Raw genomic sequence first — 13,335 nt, forward strand, 5'->3', positions numbered from 1 at the left:
TCAAGGGCTGGGTCAGAAAGAACTCCAGTTCTGGGCCAGCCTGGGCATAGCCAGACCCTGATTCCAAACACAAAGAAAACTCTGAAGGCCGAGGATTTAACTCAGTAGTAGAGTGCTTGCCTGACTCTATGTTCGAGGCCTCAGCACCACAAATAAAAAAAGGAGAAAAGGAGGGGAGAGAGCAGTGTTGAGGGGTGCTAGGCAGGTCTGCTGGTGAGAAGTCCGAGGCTCCACAGCCACGGTGGAAACTGTCTTTTTCTTTCTTTCTTTTTTTAATGTGTAGATGCTCTGGTTACATGGGTGCCCACGCTCCCCTTCCTGCCTGGTTCCAGAAGAGGGCTTCAGATCCCCTGGACTGGAGTTATAGACAGGTGTGAGCCAGCATGTAGGTGTCAGAAATCGAACCCTGGTACTTGGGAAGGGCAGCCAGCAACCGTCTCTCCAGCCCCAAACTGGCATTCTTCTTAAACTTCTGTAACGTCTCTGTGTTGCTGAGGTTGTGTTAACTCTGGCCTCTTTCCACCACACACTGATGAGCTCTGACCCTGAGAGGAGCCAGTCTATACCAGGGCAAGGATCCTGATAGAAGGGTAGAAGTTAGTTGTACCCGCCATGTGCAGTTCACGGCCCACAGGCAGGAAGCAGTCAGGCTACTAGGAGCGCAACCCTACACAAAAAGCGTAAACTTACCTAAAACACTAGATGTTTCTTTTGTTTTGAAACTCAGTCGCAGGGTTCTCAAACATGAACTTTGTAGATGACATTGTATCACAATAGAGCCCCTGTCACGGGAACCTGTTGGTGGTTTTGGAACTGGGGATATGGACTGACATTTGAAATGTGTTGTTTCCTCGAGTAGCTGAGATAAAAATAGTAAGTTCTTTTCTTTTGAGTTGTAGCTCTGAAGCTATTTGCTTCAGTTTTTTAGCCTGACTTATTACCTTATTACTGTGTGTGTGTGTGTGTGTGTGTGTGTGTGTGTGTGTGTGTCCCAGACTTTGAAACACTTGTACTTGAGGTTGACTTCATGAGCTTCCTGGCTTGGGAAGCATAGAGACCTTGAAAGCCATGCACCAGGTGTCTGTCACTTCGGCCCCCTCCTCACCTCTGCCCCCTGCTTCCTCTTGGCCCTCTGCTTCCGTGGTACTTACTGATGGGGCACAGGTCAGCTGTTCCCCATCACTGCTGGAGTCAGGCTCATCCCAGGCAGAGGCCACAGGCTACCTGGCCATTCCAGTATCAGCTCCTGAGCTGAAACTTTCCCGGGACAGGGAGACCACGACATGCAGTAATAAAGACCAGGAACTAAGATGGAAACAGATGTCGTTACTTGTAGTATTATTGGGTGACACTGGAGACCAAATTTCCCTTTTTCTCTGGGTCAGTTTCTGTTTAGCCTAATAACGCGCATAGCAGAAGCCTCCTTCGCAAACTGCATAAACTGGGGGGTCCAGCTACCACGAACTCCCAGTGAGAGCGAGAAACGGAGTTATTTATGGTGGCCATCTCTCAGCACGGTTGACTGGCTGGCATTCAAGCTGCCAGAATGAGATTCACAGTGAGCTGGGCAGAACCGGACCAGGCATTGGTACCACGTATTTGCTCCCCAAAAGGCAATGCACTGGAGTTATGGCTCATCCCAGAAAAATCAGGCTGTGTGACTCAGCATTGGAGCTGTTCTTGACCGGTTACTCAGATGCCAGAGTTCCCAAAATTCCATTCAATCTAAAGGATTAACCTCAGAGCCCAGAGACCATGCCTTGCAGCTTTGGGGTGGGGGTGGAGTTGAGGGGTGGCTTTAGTACCTGACTGCTTTTACTGGAGGCCACCAGTTCTGGTTTGTCTTTTAAAGAAGGAGGTTTACTTTCTTAAGGTGGACTTGGGGTACTTAGGGACTTCCTTAAGATGGACTTGGGACAGTAGGTGTAGTTAAATGAATTGACTCTTCTCCCAAATGAAGCCAAACAGTGTGAATACACCCTAGAATTGATTCAGAATTGCCAAGTGATCACTGCTACAGTCACTTGCCTCAGGGGCAAATTCCAGAACCACCAATAAAGGCAGAGACAACACCAAAAACAACTAAGCCATGCCGTGCTAGTGTGTGTTCCATGGTGAGACTGGCTGGTTTCCCTTGAATCTGAGTGTGGCTACTTATGATGAATTAGTGACTCACCTAAGTTACTGGAAGGAGAGTTCACTTTCAATGTCCTCTCACTTGTCTAATGGAGATTTTTTTTTTCTTCAAAGTAGCAGTTTCTTTTTTGTTCAGATCTAGTTTTACTTTTTATATATGTGTGTGTGTGGGGGGGTATGTGCATTGCACATGTGAGTGAATGATGCCAGAAGACCACGTCAGATCTCTTGGAGCTGTAGTTACAGGTGATTGGGAGGGTCTCCTCATTCTCCCAGCCTAAGGTGGGTTCTGGGATCTGAACTCTGGTCCTCAAGATTTATCAACAAGTGCCTTTAACTGCTGAGCCATATCTCTCTCCAGTCGTGTGTGTGTGTGTGTGTGTGTGTGTGTGTGTGTGTGTGTGTGTATGTGTGTGTGTGTGTGTGTAATAAGTAAATTTTTTTTTTCGAGGCAAGGTTTCTCTGTGTAGCTTTGCGCCTTTCCTGGAACTCACTCTGTAGACCAGGCTGGCCTCGAACTCGAGATCCGCCTGCCTCTGCCTCCCAAGTGCTGGGATTAAAGGCATGCACCGCCGCCGCTGCCGCCGCCGCCGCCCGACAAGTAATTTTTATTCTTATTTTATTGGAGGGGAATGGGTGTGTGTGTCAGCATATGTATAGCAGCCAGGGGACAACCTTGTGACATTAAGGGTCCCAGGGATTGAACTCAGGTCACCATGGTTTCATGCCCAGTGTCTTTACACACTGAGCCGACTTGCTGACCCATCATTTTTATGTTAGCTTACTTTTGGGGGCACAGGTTTTTAGTGTGTGGGCCAGACTTTCTGCATAGTTGTGATCCTCTTGCTTCACTTCCGGGGGGCTGAGGTTGCATTGCAGCGGGCAAAGGCCACCATATTTGGCTTACAGTGTCGGTTCTGACCCATGTGTGGGGCAAGGCAGTGTGTGTGTGTGTGTGTGTGTGTGTGTGTGTGTGTGTGTGGCAGGCGTGGGGGGTGGGGAGATTTTCTCAGAGGAAGCAGGGTAAGGAGTGGGCGTGAGGTGTGGGTGGGAGTTCACCCTCCCTCACTGCAACCTCCCTAGGGCCCCGGCGCTTGTCTTGCATGGCTGAGCTTGCTGTGAACTGCATTCAAGCCTCTCCCTCTCGGCAGCTGTCACAGAAGACACTTCATGGGTAGTAAAAGTAGCTCAGCGTAGCAGGCCCCTGCTGAACCAGCCTGGTGAGGTTTATGGAGCCGAGGTCAGCCATAGGACTAGACAGTTATCTCCGATTTACAGATACAGAGCACATGCGGCTTGCTGAGTCCCCACAGCCTGGTGGTAGACCATGCAGACCCCTGGTCAGCTGGCTTGGAACCCGTGCTGACTGTGGCACCACTGTATACAGTGCTTCAGGCCAGGGGAGCAAATGCGCAGCCAGTCACCTCCACCGCAGTAGCTGTCACCACCGCCATCAGCTTCTCTGGGCTGCCCTGGGGTGTCATCACTCCGCTACCCCACCCCCCACACTCCTTTTTTGACGCAGGTCTCAGGCAGTTGACAGTGGTCTGTCCTGACCCTCCCACTTCTGACTCCGAAGTGCTGGGATACGGGCTTGTGACACCACACACCTTCTTCTGTGTCTGGTCACTTTCACAGGAGACAATGTTGAGTGGAGTTTATTTTTCTAAATAAGATAGAGAACTGTGGAAATGGAAGATGGTTATTTTGCTGTTTTTCAAGTTGTGCTGGCATTTTCGATGTTACTTGTGAGTTTCTGTTTTGTGGGATTGAACTCGGGGCCTCGGCTCATGCCGGCAAGCACAGCTGAGTTATACTCCAAGCCTCTGCCAATCGCACATCACCTTAGTTCAAACCTTTAGCTTGGAGATTGTGTGGCGCCTCTCCACCTCCACCCAGATCACAAGTTCGTGGCCTCTTCCATAGCTCTTTCCAGGAATGTTGATTGACTACAAGAAGTGTTGCGTTGTGAGAATTCCCTGCCTGAGGAGACGTAAACAATGTTCCATCCAAGGTCCAAGGTCCCATCCACAAATCAGAGTACCATTTCACTGAAGTTCAACCCGGGGAACCAAAGCATTGATTTGGCTTACTTATAGAGATCCTGGGTGAAGGATCGTGGCTGACTCCAAAGCCGCTGCCTTGGAAAGCCTTTTCCCAGCATGAATGATGCCTTCCCCAAGGCCGCATAGATGGAGCCCCTTTAGATGGACGTTCTCTGGCCCATGTAGTCTAGCACCTCCTGAGACACCACCCCCTCCCACTCTCTCCCTCACCCCTCCCCAGCCATGTTCAGTTAGGACAGAATTGCACACACATGACTGGGGGGAGTGGTAGGAATCTCCAGTGACTTTTCCACCCCCTCCCCATTAAGGAATGTCAACACTCAGCTAGATCACGCAGGCAGGCAAAGCCTCCTTGACGAAGACGGCAGCTGTTTTGCTTGGTGGACAGAATTCTGCCACAAGTTGTTACAAGCTGTTACCCCGTGTCTGGGGTCTGCAGTTTTCAGGCTTATTCTTAGAAAGAACAGTGTCGACAGTTGATGAAACCTTAGGAGTGGATTTCAGGGAAGCGTCCAGACTGGAACAGACGGAGGTGAGGGAGGAGAGCCCAGATGAGGGTCCTGAAGGGAAGCGGCCCTCTTCGGTCAACCCTGCAAGTCCTCGGTTTTGGTTTGGTGTTGCCAGTGTGATGTGTATTGTCCCCAACCCCCACAGTGCCAGCTGTGACCTAGGATGTCGTGTGTGTTAGACAAGCATCTGGGTCCGGAAGAAGCCTGTTTCTTAGAGATGGTGTGGCCTAGCTCTTTCTTCTCTATGGAGAAGATGTTTGCAACTCAGTTGCCAAGCTGTGTCCCAGAACTGTGGTAGAACTCACACCCATGCAGCCCCCCTCACCTCCACCCGGGAACTCTGCTCCCATGAGAATCCTCAACACAGCCTTGGGCGTCCCTCAAGCACACAGCAATGTCGCACCTCCTTGGAGCCTGTGGGTCTAGCTAGGAGCAATAAAGTAACTGATTTTTCAGTGAAGGATATTTTTAGAGATTGTAATTCACCTTAGTTAATTTTGATAGTGTTTCTTTAAAGAAATTATACAAAAGAAGTTGGATGTCAGCCTTTAGCTCTCTGCCCTGTATCCCTTCCAGTGTGCTGTGGAACCTGAGCCCCATTGATCTTGTGAGCCGAGCTCTGAGTCCCACCAGGGCAGGCACGGCCAGTGTGACTGAGTGCCATCAAACAGTGCTCAGGGACACAGTCAAGTGCTTATAACTCAAGCACGAGGACCTGAGTTTGGAGTCCCTGTACCCAAGTAAGCATTTGGCTTGGCACACCTGTAATCCCAGTGCTGGGAAGGATCCCTGGAGCTTGCTGGCCAGCCAGTCTGGTCAAACCGGTGAGCTCCAGGGTCAGTGAGAGACCCTGTATCAAAAAATAGTGATTGGGGAAGACACTGAAGTTGACCTCTGGTTTACACACACACACACACACACACACACACACACACACACACACACACACACACAACCCAACACACCAAATAAGTAAAGGTAGTTTGTAGCACTGTGTGTTTGATAGAGAAAAGCCTACCTCAGAAACGCTAGTTAGATGTTTACATAGATCTGAGACTGACCTCATCTCTTTAACTGCAGACTGACATGGATATGTTATACTAAGACCCCGTAACGCCATCCTTAATCTTACTGTCTGTGATCATCCGTTCTGAGCCAGCCCCCGGCCCTTGAGGAAGTACTGAGCAGAGCCTAGTACACTCTTCTCAAACTTCCATTCTCCTGTTGTTTTGTGAGACAGGATCTCAAGTAGCCCAGACTGGCCTTCAACTCATGATCCATCTGATTCACAACCCCACCCCCACCCCCCGCGGCCAAATGCTGATGTTACAGGCGTTCATCACCACAGCTGGAGCATTTCCCTCACTAAACAGGTTGACATCATTCACAGGGTAGTGGTGTAGTTTGAGCTGCAAAACGTGTATGTTCGGTCTGTATAAATTCCACCTTGCTCTTTCCACCTGCCTGAGTAGCCAATGGCAAGCCCTTCCCAGTGTGGTCCTGTCAGAAAGCAAGATGGCTGGTCAGCCTGGCCTCACCCTGAAGGCCACGATTCCTCAGCATTTATTTCCAGTGCCCCTCTGCACTGACAGGTAGCCCCGCTGTGTCCTGGCTCACAGTCACAGCCATAAAGAGCAGGTTCCCTTGCTCCTGGGGGCCTCATGGGAGACAGAGCTAGGAAGGTTCTGGAACGATAAACACTTCTTTTAAGAAAGGGATGAGACAGGTGGTAGCTGAGGGACATGGGCAGTGGGTCCGTGGAACAGTGGCCAGCCGTGGTCATTGTTCCAGAGGTGCCCAGCTAGTGCCTGCCCTTTCCTGTTCCACCGTACATCCCCTTGGCTGCACTCAACAGCAGACTGTTTTTAGAGTCCGCCGAATATAAGCTGTGGGGGTTTCCGTAGAAACAAAAGTTGGTAGCTGTTGCTACTTCCTGTAACCAAGGCAACTCAGGAAAGGGATTCTGTCACTCTGCAACCTCCACCCCGTCTGGAAACCACCATGTGTTTGTCAGCCATGTTAACATGGGTGTGGGTGGGCGCACACCAGGATTTCCAAGCTCCCACATAAGATTTTTGTTCCTTCTCTCGGGAGTGGATTGCACCAGGACGGAGGCCTCTGCCTGTTTCTAAGCCAAGCCAGCTTTGTGTGTGTGTGTGTGTGTGTGTGTGTGTGTGTGCGCGCGCGCGCGCGCGCGCGCGCGCGTGCTCGAGCGCGAGTGTGTGTGCCACTTTTGGCTTCAGCAGCGGGCTACCCATGTTGCACTCACATGAGTGAACTTTCACTCCATCCTTAGAACTTTTCTGAAAAAGGCTTTAGATTTGTTATGTCCTGATGAAATATGCCCTGATGAAAATACTCCCATTTCTGCTCAATTCTAAAGCATGGAGGCTTCAACAAAATGTATCTTTCGTGACATCTTTATGTCTAAGTAGCCCCATTGGGGCATCATTTCCAGGTGGCATCTGAGGAGGCAGACCAGGGAGGTGGCGGTGTCCCTGGGGCCCCTCATCTATCTGTGACCGAGGTCTCAGCCCGCCTGGAGTTCTGGAAACTTAGAGACTGTTGCATCCCACCTCCAGGCACCTTGCAGGACTGAGCTGCATGTTGTCTATGTACAATGAGCCTGCCTGTGGATGGAGAGGTGGGAGCTGGCGTTGCAGGCCCCAGGGCTTCCTCAGTCTGGTGGAGGAAGTGACCTGAGACCAGAACTGTCTCAATCCCCTTTCTCAAGAACTTCCTTAGAGTTGTGACCCATGGGTGTACATCCTTCCAGCTTCTCTGTAGACTCCTGGACCCTTTGGTGTCAGTACCATGACCACAGGGTGAGAGGGCCTGGCATGCATACCTTCTCTGCTGGGCCTGAGTATCAGGAAAGCCTCAAGGCCCAGGCTGGCATGAGCAGAGCCTGGATGCTGAAGGACTCACTGAGGGTGTTGTGCCCTGGAGGTGAGGGATGGGCCTCCTGCAGACCCACCTTGTTTGAACACACTTTGCGGGTCATGTGTCTAGTCTTTCATGGCGGGAGCCTCAGAAATACTTGTGTGGCCCAGGGAGATTGCTCAGTGACACCCCAGTGCATACTTTACTGAGAGTCAAGACATCCCACTGACTTCTCAAACAGCTCTCTGAAGCCTTTGCCAGCCTGTCCCCCGGACTGTCACACATACGGCTGTACAGCCCACAGTAGGCATTTCAGTAGAAATTACTTCTGCAGCTGCCCAGTGAACTGGACACTTGGCCAAGGGACCCTGCAGCAAGCTGTGGCGTTGGCATTGTGGACAGTAGGTGGGAGACCTGAGGCATTGGGTCAGACTTGTGCTTCTCTGTGGCTCTCCTTGCCATCCTTCTTACCCGGGATGGGTGTGTCCTTGGATATGTGTCTCACCCATGATGGGTGTGTCCATGGATTGTGTGTGTCACCAGGGTGGATGTGTTCTTGGATTGTGTTCATGTCTCATCTAGGTGGGCGTACTCTTGCATTTGAGGATGGTTTATGGCGCGTAAAGGGGAGTCTGGAGTCCGAGGATCAGCATTGTGGAATTGTCATAGGCAACTTTGGTCATCTAGGGGCCCTTTCCAGCTGTCCCCACCCCAAGGAGTGCCTCGACTTAAAAGCCCAGCCTATAAAAGCTGTTTATAGGCTCCCAGGCCAGGGCCCACAGCGGCTAGGGGAGTGCCAGTCATGGACCACAGAAGGGGAGAGGAAACTCACATCCTGAACCAGCAGCTCTCACAATCCCCAAGAAGCTAGCAAGCCTGTGGCTTGTCACAGGAGCCTGGTCCTGACACCCTCTACCTCGGTGCCCTGCCCGTGAACCAAGCTGAGGAGCCAGGATGGGTCTACACCTGGACGGTTTCTAGAGCAATCAACACAACCATATTTGCTTCCCAGCAGCCAGTGACCTTGGATTTGGGGTTTGTGCCCCACCCCTTCCTTCCCCAACTTCCTACCTACTGAAGAGGGTCAAATATCCCAAGGCATCCGTGTACTCCCACACAGCAATATCCCTTCCCTTAGGCAAGCACCGGCATGCAGGGGGCCTGTAAAGCCCTGGTGGATCGGGCCTCTGGAGGAGAGGCAGCAGGTCCCTGCCAATGCTCCTCAGGAAACTGTCCCTAATCCCCAACAGGCCAAGGGCAGCAAGTGGAAGGATGTACTTGGAGAGTTTTAAAATCTATCCGTGACCTCACACAATGGTTTTGTATTTTGGCAAAGCAGCTGCTCAGGAAAGCATACCTCGGGAGTACCTGCCCAAGGCAGCTGACCCCGAGAACCACCTGGACAGTTGGCACACTGAGGACAGACCTGGGCTTTGCTCTGTGCACTGGGGATGAACCTTGAGCCTGGGTGCCACCTGATGGACCTTGGTTGCTTCATACATCAGCTCATTTCACAACTTGGTCACATCCAGCCTTTCCTGGTGACTCCACAGAGACCATATGCATGGCCGTCATCCTCCAGCTCCTGTCTGTGTGGTGCTCTTCTTGGCAGTGTGTCTGAATAGGACGAAGCATGCTGCTGCAGCACTGGGGGCCTCAAAGCTAGCGTGAGCTCCACTGAGTGCAGGCTTTGTCTAATGAAGACATGCACAGTCACAGTAGGGTTTGGATCAGTGTCAGTGTTCGGCTCCTCCGTCTGCTGGTGTTTGGTTGGGCAGGTTCCAGGAAACAAGATGATTGCCATCACTTCCTGTACTGTGAGGCTCTGTCTCCCCACAAGTCATGTGAGCAGTGTAAGAGATGTGGGTGTCGTGAATGGTGGCGTTTACAAGGACCTGAAGCTGTATTGAATTGCAAACTAAGCTTCTAAAACTTGATATCAGGAAGAGCTGGCACATAACAGACTTCATTCATGTGGCTCCTTTGTCAGCCTCGACATCTCAAGGCAGGACTGGTGGCTTTATGGAGAACTGTGCCCCAAGGGGGCGTTCTTGTGACAGGCTCTACAAGCTCAAGTGTGTGGACCCCATTTAGGGACTTTGGCCCAGTGTCAAGAATTAGTCCAGCTAGGGTGAGGGGCCAGCTCCAACCCCAGCTCCAGCCCCAGCTCCAGCCTCACCCTCAGCTTGCGGTGCTGGATGCCCTTTGATTCGAAAGACGTGGACTTGGACTGATAAAGGACCATACAAGCAAAATCTGTTACGGAGTCAATTCCTTGGAAGCTGGAAAGAAATCCCTTGTGATTCATCTTAGTAGTCAACTTTCATTAGAATTGAAAGATACCAGGGCCAGGCATGGTGGTGGTGAGCTCTTGAAATAGGGTGATGGGGAGCTCCTGAAATCCCAGCATGGCAGAGGGTGCCAGGGCTGAGGCAGGAGGATGGTGAATTTGAGGCTGGCCTGGGCTGTGTAGATAGCAGGACCTTGTCTTTTCAAAGAATCAAAAGTGAAAAAATAAAAAGGGAGGGAAGAAAAAGAAAGATCAGTTTGTCTTCTGGGATTGTGTGTGTGTGTGTGTGTGTGTGTGTGTGTGTGGTCAGGGAGGCAGTATTCAGGTCAGCCACCAGGACCTATCTCCTGGTGGGAGTATGCAGCTCAGAAATCCAAACGTGCTTCAGCTCTTGCTCCTGGCTGGCTCCACTAGCTAGCTGGGTCCGGAAAGTGCTGTATTAAAATGACCTAGGGAACATGAGACATTACAAAACTCCAGAGCTGTGGGTAGAAGAATTATTGACTGTGTATCAAAGGAAGTTACCTGCCAAGAAGGCGGGACTTGACACTAGAGAACCTGAATTCTAGAACATTCTGCCTTTTACCTCCCCAGCTTCTGGGTTGCATGAGATAAGAGCATTCCCATGCTCTGACATCATGCAGCAGGGTCAAAATGCCATCTGTGACCCCTTGGTTGACATAGTCAACTGTGTTCTGATGGCTGATGTGCTGGGGGCCTAAAGATTGTTAGATGAAGATAGTTCTTTTAATGCCAGGACTGACTCTACCATCCAGAGCCCTCCACTGAGAGCCCTCCACTGTGCTCCTGGTTACCTGGGGAGAACCTGAGCTCCCCTCACTGCAGAGGGGAGAGGAGTCACAGGGCGTCAGGGTAGGCCAAGAGGGACTGGGCAGGAGTCGCGAGAGTAGATCTCTCTATGAGGCCACCAGACTGGGGCCCTGCAGGGCTGCCTGGCTTTGACACTGAGCCGGGTCTAGGAGTGGAATGAAGTACTTAGAACAGCGCTCCCCTGGCATTTAGTGAGGGTTCAACAGTCACCCCCCTGTCCTCGGGGGACAGCAGGTGATAGCAAACTCTGTCGGACTGTGTTTCTTAGACACGTGTACCTACGACATAACTTTATTTCTAAACTGGGCACAGTAGAACATTAACAATGCACCATGGCAATCTTCGCATGTGATTATCCTTTCCTTTTTGAGTCAGGAACTTTCGCCTCTTTATTAAAAGGAAGTACTTCTTAGGCTCTTCTTGGGCATATGGAAACTGTCAGAATCACAACCCGTGTGCTTTGGGGCCATTGCTAAGTGAAATGAGTGTAACCCCAATACAAGTGCTGGCTGTTGCTGGAGTGGATCTGATGGTAACTAACAGGGGGATAGTGCATAAGACGTGGAAACTCTGGGAGTCAACGTTTGAGCAAGATAGAACAAAATGGCGCTGGATTCGATCATGCATTTGATCAGCATTGCACATTTTTAAAAACACAGTAATTATTTGTTTCTGGAAATTTCCTTAATGTGTTTTTGAACTTCGGTGGACCCCAGTTAGCTGGTAAGGGAGGAGCTCCTGGGCTCCCAGCCACTGTTCTTCCCACTTTTGACAACCCTGCCTCTCGAGTGCATCTGTGAATCACCACTGTATGCTTGTTAAGCTCTAAACAAGGTTTTCTCTGCACAGTGTCATTAACTATGTACCCAGAAGGTGCCTGGTCTGTTCTCTAATAAGGTTTCTGGGTCTGTTTCAGGCGGAAGCCAGGCTTGCAGCGAAGCGTGCAGCCCGCGCCGAGGCTCGAGAGATCCGCATGAAGGAGCTGGAGCGGCAGCAGAAGGAGGTAATGGAGGCCGGGGGCTCGGGGTTCTCTCTGAGGGGTGTTAGGACGGGAAGGCAGAGCACCTGCTGCTGTTGAGCACCTGCTCCCTTCTCTGTCACCTCTGCGTCGCTCCTGCTTGGAAGGTGCGTGCCCTGTGGGTTTCGTTCTAGGTTCGGCCCAGAGTGCCCGTAGCGTGGGTGCCAGGCATGCTTGCCCAGCCGGAGGCCTGAGAGAAAGCGCATAGCCTGTGAGCTTGCCTGTTAGCAGTGAGTTTCCAGGCCTGTTTTCTAGCTGAAAAGGGCTGGAGAGAACTGGGTTTGGTGTCTGTCTAACAATGGGGTTAGGGTGTGGATCCTCTCAATTAGAACCAGAAAAGATCAGAGTCTTTTTTAATTTAATTGGCCAACTTCTTTCATTTTTTTTTTAAAAAAAAAAAATGTTTTCCCTGAGTCTTATATAGCGGTAGGAAGAACAGGGTGAGCATTGTGGATGAGTAGTCACGCGAACAAATATTCTCCAGGGGACCAGAGTGGTCATAGGTGCCCACACGCCTTCATCCTATCTGCTGCTGTTTTTTTAAAACTTTGAATCAGAATTCCTTTCCAGCAGCCAGCGTGCAGGCTCTTTAAGTGGGTTAGGTTGCTGGCTTCTCCACGACCGTGCTGGTGAACCCTTCCTGAGCGTTCACTCCAGTCCCGCACTGCAGGGCTTGCCCATTAAGAAGGTTTGAATGTGTTGGGCAGTAGTAAGCAGCTGCCGAAGTGGTCCTTCACAGACGACAGGTTCCGGTTCTGTTCATGGAGCCCAGCCGATGTTCACCATGGTGCCACTTCAGATGGAAGTTCTCGTTTCCTATTTCTCTTGAGACCACTGTGTATTCCTCCCTCTTTCCAACCAGGCCTAAGGCCGTCATGTGCTCTCTAGGGACAGCTGGGCCACTAGACTGTGATGCTCACTGTCCCTCCCTGTCTGGGGACTTTGCCACCGCAGGGAGAAATATGCGAACAGAAGAGAGGGTGTGGCCAGACTTGATTTGGGGAAGGAAACTTCTAGGCGGTGTGTGGGTGGCCATACAGTACTGGGAGCCCCGGCCTCCTGGCTCCGCCAAAGGGTACCAGAACCCCAGTGGGAGGGGAAGGTGGGTCAGGGCAGTCGCCACCATGAGGGGACCGCACCCTGTTCTGCGGCGATCAGGAAGTGACTTTGGCAAGCGTCTCCTGTGTGCTGAGCTGTGAGCAAAAAATTCAACCAGTTTCAGGAGGTGGCTCACTGTCTTCCATTCTGGTTGCAAATGCTAATAAAATAAAAAAGTGCAATATGCTCTGATCTTTGTTATTTTACATTTAGAAGTTGGTACTTTGGTGTGTGTATGTGTTTTAATATTTTTTAGTTGTCTGGAGAAGCATCTGTCTCCTTTCTAATAAGCAGGTTTATCTTTTCAGAATCAGAAAATAGGCGTTCCTGGTTTTCTGGGGTTAATTATTTGGGCTTTTTCCCAGATGAACCGTGATTGCCAGGCCTTTGAGTTAACTGAGGTGCCCTCCTTCCCCAGTCTCTTGGCCAAGGGTGAGGTGGGCTTAAGAGGAATCGGAACCCGGCCAACACCTGTCAGTCAGGATGCTCCCACCAGGAAGCGAT

At 51.0% G+C, this 13,335-nt stretch overlaps 1 protein-coding gene across 30 annotated transcripts in view; it reads left to right on the plus strand.

The window, feature by feature from the left end:
* Lrrfip1 (LRR binding FLII interacting protein 1) overlaps window positions 1-13,335 on the plus strand; it is a 136,245-nt gene that overhangs the window by 62,458 nt on the left and 60,452 nt on the right. For all 30 annotated transcript variants that reach the window (XM_028880371.2, XM_037210118.1, XM_037210116.1 and 27 more), the window contains exon 2: window positions 11,632-11,718. In XM_028880371.2, the coding sequence (XP_028736204.1) occupies window positions 11,632-11,718 (87 nt within the window). The remainder of the gene's footprint in view (window positions 1-11,631; window positions 11,719-13,335) is intronic.

This window comes from Peromyscus leucopus, chromosome 13, assembly GCF_004664715.2.
Source record: "Peromyscus leucopus breed LL Stock chromosome 13, UCI_PerLeu_2.1, whole genome shotgun sequence".
Lineage (NCBI taxonomy): Eukaryota > Metazoa > Chordata > Mammalia > Rodentia > Cricetidae > Peromyscus > Peromyscus leucopus.